The sequence below is a fragment of the Nanorana parkeri genome, unplaced genomic scaffold (assembly GCF_000935625.1).
Source record: "Nanorana parkeri isolate BGI_ZX_2015 unplaced genomic scaffold, ASM93562v1 scaffold161, whole genome shotgun sequence".
NCBI classification, from domain to species: domain Eukaryota; kingdom Metazoa; phylum Chordata; class Amphibia; order Anura; family Dicroglossidae; genus Nanorana; species Nanorana parkeri.
In genome coordinates, this window is record NW_017306429.1 from 1490644 (window position 1) to 1512704 (window position 22061).

Sequence of the window (22061 nt, forward strand, 5' to 3'; positions counted from 1 at the left end):
ACCTATGCTGTTCTCCTGATTTAGACTACAAACCTAATTTCCTCTCCATTACATAATGGGATGTTCTTTTGTAGTTTACAGAAGATTGCGGAAAAAACTGATAAATATTATAAAATAAAAAATAACATTGAGTTCTACATTAAGCAGTCAAGTATTCTGGGTTCTCACTAAATTAACAGGGTTGTTCACAAAAGGGTGAAGAGTTTGGAGAAGTGAACAATCTAGGACAACACAGCTATTTGGAAAAATTCTCCAATTCAGCCGTCTACCATTATAATTCCTGGGTTAATTACTATAAAATAATAAATTAAACGTTTAAAATGCATTTCCCCTTTTTGCAGCCAAATTTGGATAACGCCTATTTTACATTTAGAAAATAAAATGTAAACACTGCTTCTTGCAGTTTAAATTGCTTTTGACTTGGTAAAATTTTCCATTTGGCATATCCTTCTTTGTAATGTTAGAAGGGGCTCTGAGGGGTGTGTGTTAACCCTGCCTGTACTGTGCTGGCTGATTTTCATTATAATTATTCATTATATGTAGTAGATTTGAACAATGGCTGTCCTAACAAAGCGTTAAAGGATTAAAAGCCTGGCTTCTGCGTTGTATGTTAATGAGAGAAACACATTCCTGTACTTCCACAGTCTTTCTATGAGGACTCCCTAAGCAACGACTGATCTTCTGAAAGCCAATAGTAAAGGCGCTGCCTTCGTGAACAGTGTGTCATGTAATTTCCTCCTCGGCACGTCAGCTTGCAAGAGCTCGCGTAGCTGAGCGTGCCGAGATGAAAAATGTCATCTTCAGCCAATTGGCTCGCTCGTCAGCATGACGTCTGGCTGGTTGTTTACGCACGAGCAGATTGGCTGAAGGTGCAGTCAATCATCTGGCTGCACTCAACTCACACACTGCACGCAAAGCTCTGTGCCGGACAGTTTTGCTTCACTCTGCACAGCTTTGCGTGCAGTGTGTCACGGCTTAACTCAGGGTTAGCCACAGAAGAATGGGTAATGTAGGAACCGTTACCGTATGTTGCTTGCTACCAAACTGCTGCTCTACTTTTACTTGTTGCAACTCAGTACAGAGTTGCATTTAAAATATATATCTAGGATTTTTTTGGGGTGGATAGAGTAAAGGAAAGGTAAGGGGAAAATACAAGAATATAGAGGTCAGCAGAAAGCCATCAATGGGGCCACCTTTTCCGGTGACCACTATCTAAAGAGAATCTCCTCACTTCCCCTAACTTCCTGTTGCATCTCTGGGAGAAGATGTAAAGGAAAATTTCCCCAATGATACACAGACAGCAAAATGTAAACTGACAGGGGTTTTAACTGTTTTCTGCTGTATCCAAATACTTTAATTTAAAGTGACGTGAAAATCACTCATCCTCATAGTTCGAGTCGACGTGGGACAATGAAACTGTCACGTCAGCTCAATAGATCAGGAAGTGAGCGAAAACACTGTCGCTAGCTCACTTCTCGATCATCTACCTGCAGAGAGCCGTGACTGTCAGTCACCGCTCCCTGCAGGGATTCCCCCGTCCCCTGTCCGATCCTCCAGTGCTGACTGGAGGAACGAATGGGTGAGGGGGCAGGCACTGCTGGCTCTGCCTCTAGATAGGCAGAGACAGCTGTCAATCACGCAGCTGGGTGGATCTCAACAGTAATGTTGGGATCCGTCCCGTCTGCGTTGGTCTCAGTATACCGCGAGCTGTAGCTTGCGATATACTGAGCTTTGGGTCGTGGGAGGACGCTAGTATATGTCCTCCCGTGACCCTTAAGAGAACTATGGGGAAAAACACTTACCCCATAATTCTCTTTTAAGGTACTTGAATGCATTTTGTCTTAATAGCACTCCAATGCACCTAGCCATTGCATATGCAATGCATCGCACCACATGGTAACTTGTTACCATGTGCTGTGGTCAGTTGCAATTACCAAAAAAGGTCATGCACTTCTTGTATTGTAATTTGGATGTAGTAGGCGGCTTGTTCAACTAAATGGGCTGCCCTAACACAATGCACAATACAACACACATGTGGAGTGAATGTGAATGGAGCATTAGTAATAAATGTTATGTGATTTCATAACACCATCAAGCGCAAGGCAACACTGTTAGCAGATGATACACCATTTTCCAAAACAATATATGAGAGGAACATGAAGTTCTGGGGGTCAACAAAAGTGGCAACAGGGATACAGAGCGCAATAATAACCAGGCACAGGATACCACTTTTCCTTGCTCTATTCTAAACCTCAGGAAAGTGTTGGCTGGAGTTCTACTTTAGGTATAGACAGTTTTTATTTCTTGTTTGCAATCCATGTTAATCATTAACTGGATCGGGGCAACACATATTATAATAATGTTACATTATTATCCACGTATTAGAGAAATAGAAACAGGAATCCAATGCAGGTAACTGGTCAATACAGGCCACATATTTTCCTTAAAGTGAACCTATTATATAAAATTACACATTGAACTAACACAAGCCCAAAAAGGCACCAGGCTGCTTATTACTTCAAGTAAACAATTTTAATGAATGAATCATAACAAATCACAGTGGTTTCAACAGAGGACTAGAAGCATAATGTGTAAAGGAGTTAAGAGCACCAATGGTAATTTCTCGACTGCATTGACGGCATCTGCAATACATTTTCCTATTAATTTTAATTCGTTACCTTATCCTAATTCCTTTCTGAGGATGAAGGTCAAATACCAAAAATTGTTTCCCCCCAATATACAAGATTTCCAAAAATGTCTGATGAGTATAGCCAATATGCGCCATTCATATGAGAAAGGGGAGTCGGAATAATTTATCAAGAAAGTGTTATGAGTTTTCTACAGTCAAGCAAATAAAATGCTGCTGTTGGCATTATCAGGAAAGTTATGTGATAATCTTGTAATATAACAGAAGCATTCCTGAATTAAAAAAAAATGAATGTATATAATATTTAATGGAAATTACTCTTAAATGTAATTTTTGTTTGGATTTTCCTCTTAATAACATGGACCACAAATCTGTGGAAACAAAACCTTATGAAATATGAATAACCCCAAGCTTTTTTGGAGTTTGTAATTAATAAAACAAGCCTGGAACCTGGGATGAAAATCCAACTGCAAGGCAAGTAGTGGCAGGGGGCTCTTTTCTTTAAACATATTAAATTATTTTTTTCTCATGTAAATTTTACAAACCAGAAAATTCATACCATGCTGGCGAAAACAAATAACAGGCGCCGTCTAAAATCCAAACTTGACAGATATTTTTAGTTTGATAAACAAAACAAGAAACATAAGTACAAAAGACATAATTCTGCTAATGGATAGGGTGCGAGACAGAAACGAAAGGAACATTCCTGATGATGTGGTAAGGGCTTTGGTTACAGCTATGAAATACCATAGTACAATATTTATAGCATCAAGGGTAGTCCAAATTCAATGGCTCCCCCAACATTTAGAATAGCTTAAAACTGCAGCTTAGTTACTTTTTACACAATTCATCAGAGAAACTGCCAAACTTTACATTATGGGCGGATCCCGGCACAATTGTCGGGATCCGCTTCAGCGTCTCAATTTACCACGAGCAGCAATTCGCGGTATACTGAGCCTAGGGTGACGGGAGGACGCTAGTTTGTGTCCTCCCGTTACCCTAAGGAGAACTATGGGGAAAAGCCTTAACCCCATAGTTCTCCTTTAATTTGCACGTAACTTCTGCTGCACAAAGTGGGCCTAGCCCTCTAAACTCCAAAAATAAAATGCAAAATTAAAAAAAACAAAAAAATATATATTTAAAATTTTAAAAATAATTAAACATTGGAATAAAAAAATTCTTACCCTACAACCTGACTTCTGGGGGGAGATCCGTTGCGCAGGTCCTAATCCTGTCGGATCGTGGTAACCAGATGCCTGTATGTTTAGATCCGGCTGCCCATAGACTAAGATGAATCCGGTAATGTCCATTTTTCCCTCCATTGCAAGATAGAGAACAAAACTACAAGGACACTGATGTCCCAATGGTGACATCCGTTCTGATCAGAAGGGGGGTCTGTGCACAGATCCCCTCCTGACCAGACTAAGTGAAAGTGGCCTTTACTGTCTTTTGATCCTACTGTTTATATTTGACATGCTTTTCATTTATGTCTCCTTCAATGTGCTCCTTCATGGTCACCCTGCCACATGCTCCCCAGGTGAGACTACAAGCAGCTGTGCCAACACACATAGTGCAACAAAATCCATTGTTGTCGCAGTGAGGAAGTTAGTTTTAAGCATGATGTGCAGCCACTGCTACCGTGTTTCCCCGAAAATAAGACACTCATATTTTTTTTGGCTCAAACAAAAAACACACTAGGTCTTATTTTCGGGGTAGGTCTTATTTTTTTTTTTTAATGTACAACAATCCACACTTATTCATGTACAACGGTCTACATATATTCATGTACAAAAATATGGTGATCAGGGCAATCAGGGGTGCCGTATCTTTCCAAGAGCAATTTACTAACCAATCGCTGGCCAGAATGAGCGAAGCGCGCTTCCACTATAGATTCCTAACAGGCGGAGTGCATTTGGTATCACTCCGCCTGTGACAGGAGCCGGCGCTATAGAGGAAGCATCGGCTTATGCAGCTCTGCTCCCTCCGGTGCCGCCTCGCTTCCTCTAGTGCTGGCTTCATTGGCACCGCTGATTCTCTCCTGCCTCTCAAGTTCCCCCTTATGCCACCACAGGCCCTGGGAATGGTCACAACTAGGTCTTATTTTCGGGGTAGGTCTTATATTTTAGCAATTCCCAAAAATAGTACTAGGTCATATTTTCGGGGTAGGTCTTATTTTCGGGGAAACAGGGTAGGGATATGCATGTAGAAAGAAAGTGGTTAAAAAAGCTGCAGAAGATCAGAAGCGCTGAGATGCAAAAAGCAGGAACAAAAAAAGGGAAAAAACTTATTTTATGACCAAAAAAATTAATAAATAGCAATTGTTTAATGACTCACAGTTCTTTAGCAAACTTATTATCATACATGAATTTCAATCTACTTTAAACTTTATAATAGTTTCAACACTTAGTAAATACATTTTTTTATTTATGTTAAACTGGATTCGTTATTTTTGGATATTGTAAAAGCATAGTCGATTCATCTGAAAAATTGTGTATGCTCACAATGAAAAAACAAAAAAGAGGAGTATAGGGGATCCCAAGACACTAAAAGGTAACATATTTTGTGCACGTGTGTGTATATGACTCCCAGTTTTTACAACATGCCATATATGTCACACTATGTGAATATTTAATAGGCAGCTGGATCTTAACAATTGCTGGACCTGATCAGCAATTTTAACTTGACGTGAAAAGCCATGTGCTTAAAATGGTCAGAAAAATCCATGTGTAAAAATGTTTTCTCGTACAATTAAAACTTTATTTTTAGATATCTTAGCTCTAATAAGTTCTAATATAAATTATATAGGTTAAATATTAAACACACTTTCTTTTTTAAAGTAAAACATCCTGAAATTAAAAAAAAATTGTTATAGACATGTTTAAAAGAATCTAGGTTATCCTTCTTGAACAGGAAATACCTTAATTATATTTCTTTAGGCAGGGCTTAACAATTTTATTGCAGAACAAAGATATAAAAAGGGAAAGATTAAAAGGGGCATAAAAAAAGAAACATATTCCAGCCAGCACTGCATTGTAAAATGTCACTATGTAAATTGCTGTACCACTCAAAAGGAGTACGGATAACACATTTATAACTATAAACATCTTTTCTGTCCTTTTCTTGGCATCGTTTAAAGCAAAATGAAAAAAAAGTCCTCCATAAACTTACCGGCATTCAGGTCTTTAAACTTTTGCTTGAGCTCAGCTGGTGTCAGTCTGTACTGATCTAATCCATCGCCCCAATAAATGCGGTCAAGGACCTGCAGGTCTCCCCCCACCAGCCATTCTCCGCTCTCCATCACCATCTGCAGCATAAGCATCAAATGTTAGCCTACAGGAAAGGGTCTCATAAGTAAAAACAAAAACACATTTTCTGCTTGCAAGAAAAACCACCATCATACCTTTACAGAAGTAACCTCTCCCCACACACATACCAGAGCTCCACTAGATAACTACATTAGATATTTACTTGTGAAAATGGCACATTTTATTAATTATTTCATGGGATTTAGTCATAATCCTAGGGAGAACAGCCATAAAGCAAAATGATAGCAGTACCGCTGAACTCCAGAAACAGCAAACTTTCGATCTGAAGATTGACAGCCCTTTGTGGAGTCCACAGACAGTAAATTAAGTATATAAGCCATAATGTGGCTATTTTCTCAACAGATTTTGGATAGACGGACGCTAAAATATTTATTAAAGCACGGCTGAAAACCAGCACTGTTCTACGTTTCCAACTTTCCTCATTAAAATAGTAACACTTTCTCGCCTTGGCACTATAAAACAAAAAATTTAAATAAAAAAGCAAAAGAGATATTTTCCGAATTACTGAGTTAATTAATAAAAAGGTAGAAAAACCAAAAATATTCACGTACAAAAACAAATATCCACATACAATGCTGTTTTAAAGCCTCTCTCTGGGCAGGTTAAAGGAGAACTATGGGGTCAGTGCTTTTCCCCATAGTTTTCCTAAGGGTCACAGGAGGACATAAACTAGCATCTTCCCGTGACCCAAAGCTCAGTATATCGCGAGCTACAGCTGACGGTATACTGAGACCGCCGCAGCTAGGACGGATCCCGACATTACTACGAGATCCACTCAGCTGCGTGAGTGACAGCTGGCTCTGCCTATCTAGGAGGCAGAGCTAGCTGTTCCCGCCCCCGTCCGTTCCTCCATTCAGCGCTGGAGGATCGGGACTGACAGTCACCGCTCTCTGCAGGGAAATGATCGAGAAACGAGCCAGTGACGGTATGTGTGTTCACTCACTTCCCGATCTACTGAGCCGACGTGTGACAGTTTCATTGATACACGTCGGCTTGAATTATGAGGTTGAGTGAAAATCACTCACCTCATAGTTCTCCTTTAACAACACCCCCTAGCTCCAATTATGCAAATGCATTCAACACCTGGTTGTGACTAACAGATGACGTGGATTGGAGCGACATTCACCATATTTATTCCCAGAGAATTTTTGTACAAGTCATTCTGAATTGAGAAAGCTGGTCGGATGACCAGTTAAACATCTTCAAGAAAATATACAGCAAGTCCAGCTGCCTTGACTTATTTTTTACAGATGTATCCAAGCAAACAGCTAAAAACACTGAAAATATATACTTTATGCTGAATGTTTACAGTTATCTGCCAACAGATCTGTAATTCTGTTTAGCCAATCATGTGATTTACACACATTACTGCACAAGCCGGCAGGTGACCATTACCTGGTTCAGCAATTAGGCTTCCGATAGCAACTCTTCATCTCCAGCTTGCTCACTGGAATGACTCGGCATCTTCCTGTCTAGTTAATAGGAAGCAGTAAAGCTGAAGCAGGAAGTAATAAAGAGGTTTTCTGGACTGTGGAGTGTGGCATTGCTGTGTAAATCACAAGAGTGGCTGCAAAGAATTACAATGAACTTGGCAGGTAAAATATTAGTTTCTGGTTCAACAATTTGGTTCCATGTGCCACTACTCCACCAACAGTTTTTTCACAGCACAATAAATCAGCATTATCACTTCTTTCCAGTTAGCAAGGGTGCCAGGAACAGAAAAGCTGAACTTCTGCTGACTGTGCAGTTTGGGGGAGATAGGAAAAACAAGATTGGCCCACAGAATTACACATCATTTGGTAGGTAAAGCGTATTTGTATCTAAAAGAAGAACTCTGGGCAAATAAAACCCTTCATGTGGGCTACAGGTAGCTAAAATAACATCAAACTCACCTGAACCTGGCTGTCTCCTCCTCCACTCCAGTGATAGAATATCCCCTGGCCTCAGACACACTAAAGCAGAGGGGGGAAGAGAGGCTGCAGGGCCCAGTCTAGGAACCAGCCAGGATCAAGGTTTGGGTGAGTACATCTCCATTTTTTGATGTCCCTAGGCAAAATGAGAATTTAACCCTTGCGTGCATGAGTAGCCCCATTGCAAGGGTTAAGATTTTGTGATGAGGGAGCATGGAGCCGGCTTCCAGGGCCAATCAGGAAGCCGGGCAGCGGGTAATGACCTGCTGCCCGGCTTTCTGATTGACAGGGAAGTGGGCCAATCAGGAAGCCAGGCGCCGTGTAATGGCAAATCTTTACACCCCGTCCGGCTTCCGGGCTAATCAGGAAGACAGGTGGCGAGCCATTACACACCGCCTGGCTTCCTTAATGGGACTTCCAGTATCGATATTCAGTATCGACGAGTAGCGAAAAAAATATATTGGTACTCGTTACAGAAATATCTGTATATCCCTAGTAACAAGTTATAAAGAAACAGTGAGTAGTACATCTGTTTCGGAATGCATCCTCTCTAGTAAAGGTCCTGCTTGGAAGACCCAAGACTGGCATACATCTGTTGAATTGTTTTTGTCCAACCTCTGGTCAAATGTTATTTTCACATTTCTAATAAAAGTAAAAGATAAAGAACTGCACAGAAACACTGGCACAGTCACTGAAAACTACCAGCATGTCCGGTCTACTGCTTCGAAGTACACTATGCAAAATGGTTTGGGAGTATCTAGTTAAATAAAACCAAAACATACAAACCCTTGGGGAAGGAGCACATGTTTTCTTTTATGTGACTCTAATTTCTGTTTTTAGGCCAAAGAACAGAAGACGAGAGACTAACGTTTGCAGAAAAACCAAGGCTTTCATTAACAGCACACTGCCTAGATGCACAGCAAACCATGCTAAGAGTGTGTACAGAAATGAGCATATCCTTGTCATATTGGTCAACACGATCTTATGCTTGTGGAAAATGTCTTTTTAGAGGAGATTCCTTTACCAAGTCTAGTAATCACTAGTAAAAGTTATTACAGAATACTCTGACCTGAAAATCAATGTAGGATGTAGAAGACTAGCATCACACAAGAAATGCAGGCATCTCAAAAAAGAAAAAGAAACTTGGAAGAACAATGCAGGTGAGAAAAGGGGAATTGAACATTTCATGATTCTCCCTAATCTGGGATCTCTAACCTCATGTCACCTCTTTAAAACATATACTGTACATCAAGCCTCTACCCATGGCATAACTGTACCTTGATCTTCAGTACGATTATAGATTTCAAAAAAACACAATTTGAGCATTTTTTGTAAAACAAAGTTGAACAGAGCTAATCATTTAACAGGCCTCACCTTAATGTATGGGTGCTCCTTACGTGTTGTTCCCCATTGTCTAGCACAACGTTCTTCTTTTCTGTGCTCATAAAATTCTGGGTGCCGTAATATGGCCACTCTTCTGCCTTCAAACACCAAGGCAAAGGCCGTGCAGCCATCGAGCCTTTGCTTGTCCTCATTGGTAGCCGTCAACACAATGGGTACAGACATATTAATGACACCGCCTTTGGAAATTAAATACATTATTGATTAGACTTTAGGATGGCACATAGCAGAAAATATATCCTTCAGCAGCAACTATAGAAAAGCATTTTTACATTTTCACAGACAAAGCAGAAGATATAGGAAAAGAATATGCTCCTGTACAATGGAAATGCAACAAATGCAATTTAAATGTTTGCAATAAATACTAATTTATAAACACTCTTTCTGTGCGCCCTAGGCCATTATGACCCTTTAATGTGAACCTGTGGTTTTTTTATGTAGAACAAAGTAACAGATTGACGTTAATGGGGCTCCACCAGCAGCAAATACTTATTTTTCCTTTGCTCACTCTCCACTGGTGTACACTCCCCTTCTTCCTGACAGTGCTGATGCGTAGCCATTGGTCAGTCAGGCACCCAGGTGCTGCATGGGGGTAGGGAGTCCTCAGGCCTGTGTAAGATCCAATGTTAAGCCTGATGAATGAACCCTGCGTGGCCCCGAAAGCGCTCATTTTTACTTGACATGGTTCTTATTAAATGAACACATGGTTATCCTGAAAGGATTTTTGGTGTGCTGGTGACATTCCTTCAATTTATTCCTGTAACCACCGGTGCCATCCGCAGTCACTACAAGCACCCTCCCCTTTCATTGGGGCATCCGGTAAGGAGTGCAACAAGTTTCTTTCTATATTCTGTGTAAGATCCAAGTCCCGACCTGGAGTTTAAACTAGAGTTCCACTCTTTGCTCCCGGCAACAGGGCAGCAAATTACAGGTAACTACTGTATATGCAGCCGATTGATCCACCATTAGTTTTCCTTCTAGGGGCAAATCAGAGGGTCACTTTAAACAGTTTCTCCACACACCAGCATTTTGTATGAATATCAGGAAAGCAAAGAAAATAAATAATAAAATGGAAAAATAAATAAAATCTGCAGATAGGTAAAACCCCCTTATATAAAACCAAACCATACAAAAAAAAAAAAAAAAAAAAAATACCCCACATTGTAATGCTTTGCTTCTTCATGAAACCACATCTAATGCTATTACTGTATTTGAATTTGGATATTGAACTAATCTGCTTATAATGTTAATTCAGAATAGTTATGAGAAATCTGGAAAGCTGAATCACACATGCACAAGAAATTCTATGTAAAGTTCATCGTTATGTAAAAAAATGTAAAAAATACACGATTATCAGATAAATGTAAATATGCATTTTCAGCTAAATTGCTCACTTTGTCTGCATTTCTTTTTAGGATCTGGAACTTTTATTCAATTAGTTTGATTAGGGCTTTGAAAACGGCAACCAAAACTCAATTTAATTAGGTTCATTTGCTGAACTTCTATACTGCACAATTAGCTTTGTAATACTACACAACACAAAATGCCACATCTCACAGTGCACATTTGAAATCTAAGTGACCTACATTGTACTACACCAAATCAACCCAGGTCACATAGAAAACAATTGTTTCTATGTGTCCCAATAATACAATAATAATACAAAATCACCTGCACTCCATACAGCGTACAGACCTTGTTGAAAGGTTGGTGCTTGAAGTGATAACATGGATGGCGCAGTGTCTGATACAGTCCATATTAGAAGTCACCAGCACTCGATGTGTGCATGAAGTAAAGCACTTTTTATTAAATTGTCACATGCGTCATACAGCCAACGTTTCGGGGCCACGCAGGGTCCCTTCTTCTGGGCGGCATAGTGACCTAACGCGGGTGTGATGAGTGGTGTGATGCAATAACATGCTGCATTTTATCACAGGGCACTGGATGTCACTGCAGGTAGCCACAAGGCAGCATAGTACACCGCACCGCCTTGCGGGGAGCTGAATGGCTTGTACACACAATGTACACTCCACATAACATTTAAGAAATAAAAAAAGTAAACAGTGACAGCTCTGGCAGTGTGCCCGACAACAATGCAAACAATGGGTCTAAAAATTAAAAACACATTAGGACATTCGCCTTTTTTTATACTTCCACTTCTTATAGAGAAATAATGGTTAGTTGCAAGACTGAGAATTTTTGTGACGAAAGATGTACATGATTTAAAGTGCAACTGAAGCCAAAACTTTTTTTTGAGCTTTGGATAAAGTAAGGGAGGGTATAACCTTTTCTGGGGGGGAGCTTTCCCTTTACTTCCTGCCTGATAGCAACAACAGGAAGTGAGAGGAAATGTGAAGTAAATTCCTGGTGGTCAGCAGAGTCACAAGAACTAGTGTCCCCATTGGAAGATTTGCCATCTATTCCTGTTCTGGTGACAACCCAAAAATTGGGATATTCTTTCACCTTCTTAAAGTGATATTAAAGCCCAATTTGTTTTTTTATTTCTCCTTTGAGGAGACCCTCCTTTGCTGGAGGCTGTTGCTTTTTTTCTTTAAAAGTCTTTCATTCCTCGTTTTCTAGTGAGTCCCCGCAGCGCTCTTCTGCCCGCCCCCTGCACGGGTGCCACCATTGCTTTAATGGAGGTACCCCGTGCGCGGAGTGGCTGTGTGCGTCCATAGGCACACACAGCCCTGTGGCAGGCCACACCCAATCCCTCTATGATTGATTGCATAAGGAGCCTATGGCTCCTCTGCCATCAGTATCCTCCCCCCACAACCCAGAGGTTCAGGGAACAGAGGATCGCTTCGGGGGCGAGCGCAGCTGACAGGTAAGTGTGGGGGGGACTGGGGTAGAAAAAAGGTGCAGGGCCGTTTTTACCCTAATTCAGAGAATGCATTAAGGTAAAAAACGGCCAGACCTTACTACTACTTTAATGGTCACCAGGACAAATAGATAGGGCAAAATTTTCTAACAGAGACAGAACCCCAACAAGAGTCCTAATCCCCGTTTACTCTATCCAAAACTAAAATTTAAAAAGCTTTGTCTTCAGCTGCACCTTAATTATTGCCGGTACATTACCAATGTGCTGTTTTACTAGAATCCCTATGTGTCAGGACTTAGGAGCACACTAGATTTCTAGCAGACTAACGGGTATTTTCCTCTACTTGCAGGGTCTTTAAAAGGAATAAAAACAAAGGAGAATGTGCACTTATTGCAGAAATATACTTTTTTTTGCCCAGTCATACAATTTAAACCCCCAACATAAAAAGGATTGATCACCTCTGAACTATTCTGCACATTTTTGAACCCCCTTTTTTTCTTCCTACAAACCATACTGCAACAATGATGCATACAAATCATTAGCACATCCACATCTGAAGCACTTTCATGTCTTAACATTCTGTCGTGTGACAGAAAGAATCCCGCTACATGTGAAATAATAGCAGGGTTTCACAAATATGAAGGGAGGGGGTCTGTTTCCTGAGACAGGCACAAGTGAGGAAGAATGAGGTGTCTGAATACTTTTACCATGCCAAAATAAAACCAATATGATGGTGAGCACTCAGCATCTGACCTCATTCTCTTTTACTGTAAAGTGGCTTTTACACGGATTACACTATTGTTTGATGTGACGGTACAGTCAAGAGAAACAGATGAAGCAAGGCTTGAGAAACTGGTAAAGAAAAATAGGATCTTGCCAACTGTAAAATGAATACAATATATTATTGGCTCTGCTTTTGCTACCTCACGTAGAATACATTTGAGTCCTGTTCAATAAATGTGCTATACATTTAAAAAACATTTTTCAGGCGTCCTAAGCAGTATGTGATCATTTTAAGGCAATTTGAGCAAATTGTGTAATTATCAGAGAATGAGGCTGCTATGGGCCTTGGAGTCGGGAGGCTCCGGGTCACTATGTAGGCTTACTATTCGTGGGGCTCTAAAGGGCACTGATGCAAATACTAGTGTGCACCAATCATTACTGCATACTTAAAAAATAGACCCAGACAGTAAAAATGGGAAAAAATTAAAAACGTTCAAGCTAAACATCGACTTAGGCTTTAAAACTTTTATATGTACATCTGTGTGAAGTGCATAAGCTGTTTAGTTTACAATTCTTTTTGCAATATACAATATGCAATGAGCGCTCATGTGTAATGTAATCTTAACTGCAGCAGAGAAAAAGCAGGTCTGCAGCCCTCCCAGAAAAAAAAACTGTACTGTCTGGAAAGGCTGTATAAATCTCCAAACTGGATAGACAAAAACACAAATTATTTGGCAAGTGAAACAAGTCAATTTTATGCATTTCATCTCTGTATTTAGCTGTTTGCCTGGAGTTCAGACTTAACAGACAACAGTACCCTTGGCACAAGTTGTCCTTTAAGGCACCCCCCACCCCATTGCAGCCAACCTGGTCCAATACTAAACTTCTGTCCCCATTCCAACATTCTTCGCAATGCAATCCTGCCTGGAACCATGCGGTCTTGCTTCAGAAAGCAGCCCTGCTTGGTCCTCTTCATCTAAGAGGCAAGGTTTCATTCATTCCTACAGAGAGCCGTACTCTTCAGGACCAATGTTGGCCCATCAGTACGGCTCTGTTTTGGAAAGAATGAAGCCAAAGCACGCATATGCAGGATAATATGGCAGTGTGGCTTTCAGAAGCAAGGCTGTGTGGATCCGAACAGGGCCGCACAGTGAAGGTCACTGGATTGAAGATGAAGGTACCGTATGTCTCCAGGTAGGCTGCAGCAAAGGGGTTGGGGACATGCCTCAATTGTCAAACTTGTATCAAAGCTACGGTTGTTCTTTAAGCACCTTGGCAAACTCTTTTTAATGTTAAAGCGGACATTTATATTCAAAAATCAAAGTCTACCAATAATGCACCCCTCTATGTATGATTAATGTAAACCATTAAGACATGTCAGGTGTAAAATGCTGTGATCATGAAATGCTTACACTTGCAGAGCATTCACTTCCTGCTTTGAAAGCAAATTACTTCAGTTTGCCAACAACATGCACACTGGGATTGCTTTGTCATCAGCAGAGCATTGCTGGGAAATCTCATCTCAGTGAAAGACATTTTCCTCCCCTAAGATGATGTGCATGGTCACATGTCTACTTTTTCTTTTTCCTTACCGATAGTCCCTTGTAATGGGGTGGGTGCTCGCAGTGACTGCGGATGGCGCTGCAAATATCAGCAAAATGTAGAAATGTCACCAGCACACCAGAATCCTTTTAGGATAGCAGAATGGTTATTTATTTGATGTTCCTTGTCAGGTTTAGCATTGACAATACATATTGTTCACACCAAACTATAAATAGACATACAGATGCATAAACCACCAATCAGCACACCCTCTGATGTCATAATCCTGCCAAAACACTTAGTAAATAAAATAGCAGCTAACTGCAGGTACACATCTCATATTTATACTGATCTTGCTGAATGTGTTGGTCATTATTTATACTTTTATTTACTGTGTTTACTTTTATTTAAGTGTTTTGGCGGGATTATGACATCACTAGGACGTCAGAGGGTGTGCTTATTGGTGGTTTATGCATCTGTATGTCTATAATGTATATTTACGTATAGTTATGTCTTGCATATCTTGGAGCACTTTGGGAAAAAAACATTGAGAAGTATCACAGGAAATGTGTAAAGGATGTACATGGAGTAACTAAGCTCCAAAATTAATTACTCAATACATGCATGCAGACAGTTAAATATATGGATGGTCACATTTTGCAGGAACCAACAAAAAAATGTGCATATCTTTCCAAGTTTACATAAGTCAAAAGGAAGTGTAGCCTGATATCAGACTTTCTAGCGAGACTCACACTCCATGACTTCAAAGAAATGAGAATTAATGAAGTATTACTGCTTCTTTGCTCTGGAGTTTGAGTGTTAGGCTATTTGAATATCAGTTATTCATAGCCTGTTTAAATGAGAAGGGATCAGAACTGAAGTGTTTTCCAATGACAGCCAAAATGACTGATTGAGTATCATTCTCTACTTATCAAGTGTGACAAAAATGAGTGAGCAAGACGTACATTTACAGCTGTTTAGCAAACCTTTGGTGTCAGTGATTTTGGGAAGTATGTACAGTGCTTAACAGAAAGCCATTCTCCACAGCTTCTTACTTTAGTAATACCATATAACTGCATTTCCAATGTACAGTGGGAATCATTTGCATGTCCTAATTGACCATCCTTAAAGAAGAACTTATTAAAGTGCTTGTTTGTGTCTAGGGAGGACATTAAAAATAATTATATTTACCTGATCCTCTGAACCAACTTGCTCTTAGCCTGGTCCCAGGAGCCCCTTTCTCCCTCGGCCACAGCGGTCTAAGATCCTGTTAATCATCACGTTCTACACACAGTGTATAGAATGCGAGGCCACCGAGGGATATTCCATCACTGCAGCGTAGGAGGAGACAGGCTGGAGGGAGCACCGTCACAGCTGGCCGGCTCCGAGTATTGGGCGAGTTTAGCTTTATTTTCCTCCCTAGTCCAAAACAAGCAGCTAACCCTTGCAGTGCACGTGTAGCCCCACTGAAAGGGTTGATAATTTTCCCTGGAGTTCTGCTTTAAAGGGGTTTTCCACTTTTAACATGAAATTAAAAAATTCCCAAGCCACAAAAATGACACGACCAGCGCCAAGAAAACCTCCTGTGGCCCAAAGAGTTCATGGAAATCCAGCATGGCCGCCCCATAACAAACAAGGGAACCTGGAAACTGCATGGAAAAGAAACTCTTGATCACTCTTGTGTTTTTCATGTATACGGTAGATTTCCCTGTTAACCTATGAAAAGTAACACCCACTTAGTCCTGATTGGCCCGACAAGGGGTTTCCTAGCAACCAAATGCTATTGGCTGATTGGCCAGGTTTCGAAACCTTAGAGGCTCATTGATTGACCACAGAGTATAAACTCAACATATCGTCAGTCAGCTACTCAGCTCTGAAAAAGGGGAAGTTCCCCGAAAACGCGTTTAGCTAAGTGGTAGCGAGACTCTGCATCCAGCAGAGCTCCTGGAAAATGCATTCATTTGCACAGCAGTTCATCCAGTGAGGACAACAAGTCCAATGTGATATTGTTCTTGCTCCGTTGGTGAGTATAAAGTGTTATTTTACTATTTTCATCAATAAAAGGATTATTGCACCAGATCAGGCGCCCTGTGTTTTCTTTTCTTTTCCATGAAATTAAAAAATACCTGTATGTTACCTATGCGACAAAGCTCTGTCAATCTGAGCTAGGCAGCTTAGAATGCCTACCTACAGGTTTTTGACCAGCAGGGGTTCCAAACATGAGTTCCTTATCAGTCAAGCTCAGGGTTCTCTACTCTCTAGTTGACAATTTTTCTCCCAATTGTTTTCTTTATGGAGGGGGAAGTTTACATACATACATACATACGTTTAGCGTTAAAATATTTAAAAAAACATATATTGTATTCTATTTCAAAAGAGAATTATATTTTTATTATCTGAGGCATCCTAGCATGTCTGTGCTTTGCTCCGGCATCAGAAAAGCTCCAAAAAAATGTATGATAATACTCATTAAAGTTATAAGCCCATTAATAATATTTAAAATACAAGTAAAGCCATTATTGACTTTAGTTCTCTTTTGGGCTGACCCAAAGTCAGCATCTAGAGGGCTACTGCCCGCTATATGCTGACAGTGCAGAGCAGCTTTGCAGCCGAGAACGATGCCCACCTCATTGCCTGATTAACAGCTAGCTATGCCTCTGTAGAGCCAAAGCCAGCTGTGCCCGCCCCCTCCCATCTGTCCCTCCAATGAGTGCTGGAAGAATGGAGAGGACAGAGGTGAAGCCTTGTGGGGAGTGGTGCCTGTTCTCTGCAGGGAGATGATCAGGAACTGAACAATCAGCGGTTTGTGATTGCTCAGTTCTCGAGCTATAGAGCTGGAGTATGACAGCGGCAGTGTCACATACCAGCTCAAACTATTTGGAAGAGTTCATTGTACACTCCCAGTAGTTCTTCTTTAAGAAGGTATAGATGTACTTCACAGTATTTTGGAAGGCTCTTTCTTTGCTTTGTCTTGTTTCATGTACAGCAAAGAGATGTGAATTGAGTGACAATCCGCATAAATGGAGGAGCAGTGGTACCCATTCCTGGAATTTTGAGACAGCTCTCTGTAAAAAAGGGTAACAAAGAAGTCCCTGAAAACGTTTATAGATTGGAAAATGAGGATGCCACATTGATTAGGTAGAAGGTATGGAGTATTGGATATCTGCTTTAACTACACTGAAACACCTAAAACCTGATAGTGATAAAGGGTTATATGATTTTAGGTTTGCCAATACCTGGAAAAAGTAATTTTAGGCAAAAAATTAGAGAAGATAAACAGCAGCTTTGCTTTCATCCAATGCGACACTGGCCAGCCCAGTATTTTTGAAGAGGAATCCCACTAAGATACTGTATTAAGATACTGTATATTACTGTTTAACGATGTTACAGCAAACAAGACAATTTCGGCTGGTCACCATGACATCGTTTGGGAAAAACCCGGCAATTCAGAGGGCAGAGCTCATAAACCAGAGACCAGGTAAGGGTGGGTAACATCATGTAGCATGTAGACACTGACACAGACTGCAGAATTAAGCCAGAACTGAAGCAAGACTTAAAAAGGTCAGAACAGTCAATGTTCACTATTCAGTAGGCAGGGGAAATAGACCAGATATCAAGCAAAAGGAAATGACAGCTTGGCAGACAAATGCACTGTATGTACAAGCAGACTTTGCCCACCCAAAAATTAGTCAGCACTGTGGTATCTCGTCTTCAGGAGAATTACATTGCCCTCTGCACTAAGGATTTAATACTCTAAGCCATTGTAGAATAATATAGCAACCTTCTTTTGCTTGGTTTAGATGCCCTCTCCTGGTCATAGTTTACAGTGATATTAAAATCAAAAGGGTTTTATGTTATTTAAAATGCTGAATAAATAACTTAGAATGAATCTTGCTCCTTTTTGTTTAAACGTTTTAGTTTCTTGCAGAATCAGCTGGTCCCACGAACACTGGGCTCAATATCCTGGATTAAGGTGGCTCCTTTCCTCTGCAGGGTCCTATGGAACCACCCTTGTGTGTGCTAGTAAGCTGTCTGTCTCCACAAGCACAGCAAGGCAAGCCTCTTCCCTTCTCTTCCATTCGCCTTTCTTCTCCAAGCTGGTAGATGGACAGATGCTAAGGACTGCTCTGTCCCTTGTGATCTTGTACTAGACAGGGAGTTCAGGGAAGCAGAGCTGAGAAAGCTGGAGCCAGCTGTGCAAACATGATGACTAAGTGCTTGTGCAAAAATGTAAATAATTATTTTTCTGGGCAATGTATATTGGTTTGATCTGAATTCATCATTGAAAAAAAGTTGACAGGGGTGCCCAATTCCGATCACCCGACGCAGACCACATGCAGTTCTGGGCACCAAGCAGGTAGTTTTTGCCTACAATTAGCTCTGCTGCAGACAAGCAGGGCTAACTTTAGAGCAGGGGAGCTGCTGCTCGTTTTATACATACTGTACAGCCGCCCAAATCGCTTGTAGCAGCCTGCTTGTTCCGCGCCACACTGCCCCACTTCCCCCAACGTGTTTTTCTGGGTCCCCCGCTCTTCTGGGGGACATGGGAATGTCCATTCTTCGGTCTGCTCTGTGGCATCAGTGAGACAGGAGTGCTGTACTCAAAGTGCTTCCTGTCTCAGCTGTCATAAGCTGGGCTACACAGTAGCTGTGCTCGATCCTATGTATTGCAGTCTAATGGGGGACTTCTAGTCTAATTATGGAGACATCTGGCGTCTAATAGACGCCAGATGTCTCCATAAAGAGAACCTCTCACCTCCAAACGCTATCACATGTGTAATAGCAATAACGTTAAATGAAAAACAAAATAAAATAAAAAAAGTAAGAAAAAAGTATAAAGTAAGAAAGTACACATAATGACGACACATGCACTTGACTGCCAGGGGCCATCTTGGTGATGGATGCTTGCAAAGAGTTCAGTTCATCTGGTGGGATAATGTTTGTCTTTTGGTCCCCTCCTCTCTCGTGCAGCTGTCAGCTTCTCGGTCCATGACCAAGTGCTTGACTTTTCAGAGGGGGGTGACCCCAAAATGTCAGTCATTTTGGGGGTCACCGCCTCTGATGGTGTCACCCGGTGCACCAACTTGTTACGCCACTACGTAGGGCGTTGTGTGTGTGCACCACCATTCCACTCTGTACTATTATGTGGTAGCGGGGCAGCAGCACTCTCTAACACGCACAATGTGCATTAAAGTTCCCTTTCCCAAGTAGTTTGGGAAAATTGAATTACCCGCTCAAATCTGCTCAAAGGTAAGTATAACAGGGGGTTCTATACTAACCTTTCGGCGAACGGTCCCTTCCCTCTCCCGATGCGGGTGTACCATCTATACTGCCATCCAGCGCAGCCCTGCACTATGGATTTTGAATTTCCCTCACAAATTGCGAGCACTCATTGTTCAGCGTGGTCACCTGACCACACTGATCAATGAGAAGCGCTTCTTAGCACGTTTGAATACGGTTTTGGTTAAAATTACTTTTTGTATCAGGACAAGTAGATCATCAATTTCAACTTTTCCCTCACTTTCAGTCCAGGGTGACAATGGTCACCAGGACAAATAAAGAGGGTGGTGTCCCAAGCAGGGACACCATATGCAATAACTGATGGAGATTCTAACCCTTCCCTATTCCATCTAGATAAAAAAAAACATGACTTTAGTTATGCTTTAATGCCAGCCCGAACCTACTGTGGTCTATTGAATACGGTTTGGGTTAAAATTACTTTTTGTATCAGGACAAGTAGATCATCATGAGGGACAAGTAGATTGGGCCCCCACTTTAGTCCTTGGACAAGTAGTGTTTTTTTAAATTTCCACACCCGGAGATTAATACTACTTTACTTTCCCTTGCCTCAGCAGGTACAGTTAGAATGCGTACGAGTTTTTGATCAAACAGTTGCAAACTAAAACAAGTAAAACTCTGGATGCATGGACCCCATCATTACAATGAATATTTAATATGCAACGCATTGAAATAGAAACGGAGACATGAAACCTAAGAACAACAGCTCAGCTGAGATGCAATTGGATCTGGAAATTCTACACCAACAGCCAACTCTACTCTCACAGATGTCTTAACATAACCACAGTATATGTTTTTTCCATTCTATAAACTATAAGACATCTCAGTTTATTACCATTCGTTGTCATGAATCCACGGATACTATTTAAAGTAGACCTTGGACCTAGAATGCTGGGTCCCCTTTTTAAGTGGGCCCTCCCTCGCTAAAACACAACATAAACATGAAAAAAAAGAAACGCCTGCAGGGGCGAAGTTCAAAACTATACTTAAGAGAACTATGGGGTAAGTGTTTTTTCCCATAGTTCTCCTAAGGGTCACGGGAGGATATAGACTAGCATCCTCCCGTAACCCAAAGCTCAGTATATCGCGGGCTATTGCTATTTCTGTAGGAAATATAAATACATGTGTATGCTGCATTTCAGCAAGGGGGGTGGGGCATACGTAAAAAGCGGACCTTGCAAGAGTGCAAGGACCGCTTTAAATAAAAAAAATATATATATTTTAAGGCATTCTTGGTATTCTGAGCCATAGTAGAATAATATAACAACCATTTTGTGTTTTAGAGTAGCAAGTTCAGGTCAGTGTCTTAAGCTGGCCATACACCTTACAATTATCTGCAGATTTTCTGTGCTCAGATGGAAAAGGTGCAACAGATTCCTCCATCTACACCTGTGTAGATGGAGTGATCTCCACCTGGGCCAATCTGTTGCACTTTTTCCATCTGACCACAGACAATCTGCAGATAATTGTAAGGTGTATGGGCACCTTAATGATGCCGTGATCTGAACTACTCTCATGATCAGCTGTGGCCAAACACGTCTAACAAGCAAAAAAACATGTGATGGAGTTTTAAGCTGGCCCTACACCTATAGATTTTCTGCAGATTTTCTATAGTCAGATGGAAAAAAGTGCAACAGATACCACCATCTACACTAAATTGAATAGATGGAGGAATCTCCCCACTGGGCCAAGCTTCAGTATCTTGCTAGCCGGCCCCGATTGCTCTCAAAATACCTGAACAATGCCTGCATCCAATCAGATTGTTCAGATATTTTGACAGCCAGTCGGGCCGACTACTAAGATACTGAAGCTTGGCCCAGTGGGGAGATTCCTCCATCTATTCAATTTAGTGTAGATGGTGGTATCTGTTGCACTTTTTCCATCTGACCATGGAAAATCTGCAGAGAATCTATAGGCGTTTGGCCAGCTTTAGGAATCATATTCAGCTGAGTTACATACAAAATAAAAAAAATAAATCAAAAGGTTTACTTTATTTCTTCAGTAATGTAATAGAAGGCAAAAATTATTTTGCAGTGCGTCAGGGGACAGATTATGGAAAAACTCTTACTGAGATACAAACTAATACAAACATTTCAGATAGAATGTGCTTACCATCCAATAGACAGTCAAAATGAAGGCACTGCAAGTACTCCCGCTCTCTCATAAAACCATTAAGTGGTGTTGCCCAACCTTCTGCCAAAACCTGCACCCACTGCATGTCCACCTGAACAAAAGAGAAAAATAAACTGATTAAGAAGCAGAAATGGAAGGTACTTAGACAATTTTGTTTGGGTAACTATCATAAAAAAAAGCAAAAATACTGATATTTTGATGTTCTCATGAGAACAGTTCCAACAGCTATACTGAGATAGCTGAGTGAGAAATTGAAAATT

The 22061-nt window shown here is 40.9% G+C and overlaps 1 protein-coding gene across 1 annotated transcript in view; it reads right to left on the bottom strand.

Moving 5' to 3' along the window:
- The window catches only part of PAPSS1 (3'-phosphoadenosine 5'-phosphosulfate synthase 1), an 89477-nt gene that overhangs the window by 19499 nt on the left and 47917 nt on the right, over positions 1-22061 (bottom strand). Inside the window, exons 7-9 of the mRNA XM_018554494.1 lie at positions 21781-21892; positions 9258-9463; positions 5816-5951 (exon numbers count right to left, since the gene is read on the bottom strand). Coding sequence (XP_018409996.1) covers positions 5816-5951; positions 9258-9463; positions 21781-21892 — 454 coding nt within the window. The remainder of the gene's footprint in view (positions 1-5815; positions 5952-9257; positions 9464-21780; positions 21893-22061) is intronic.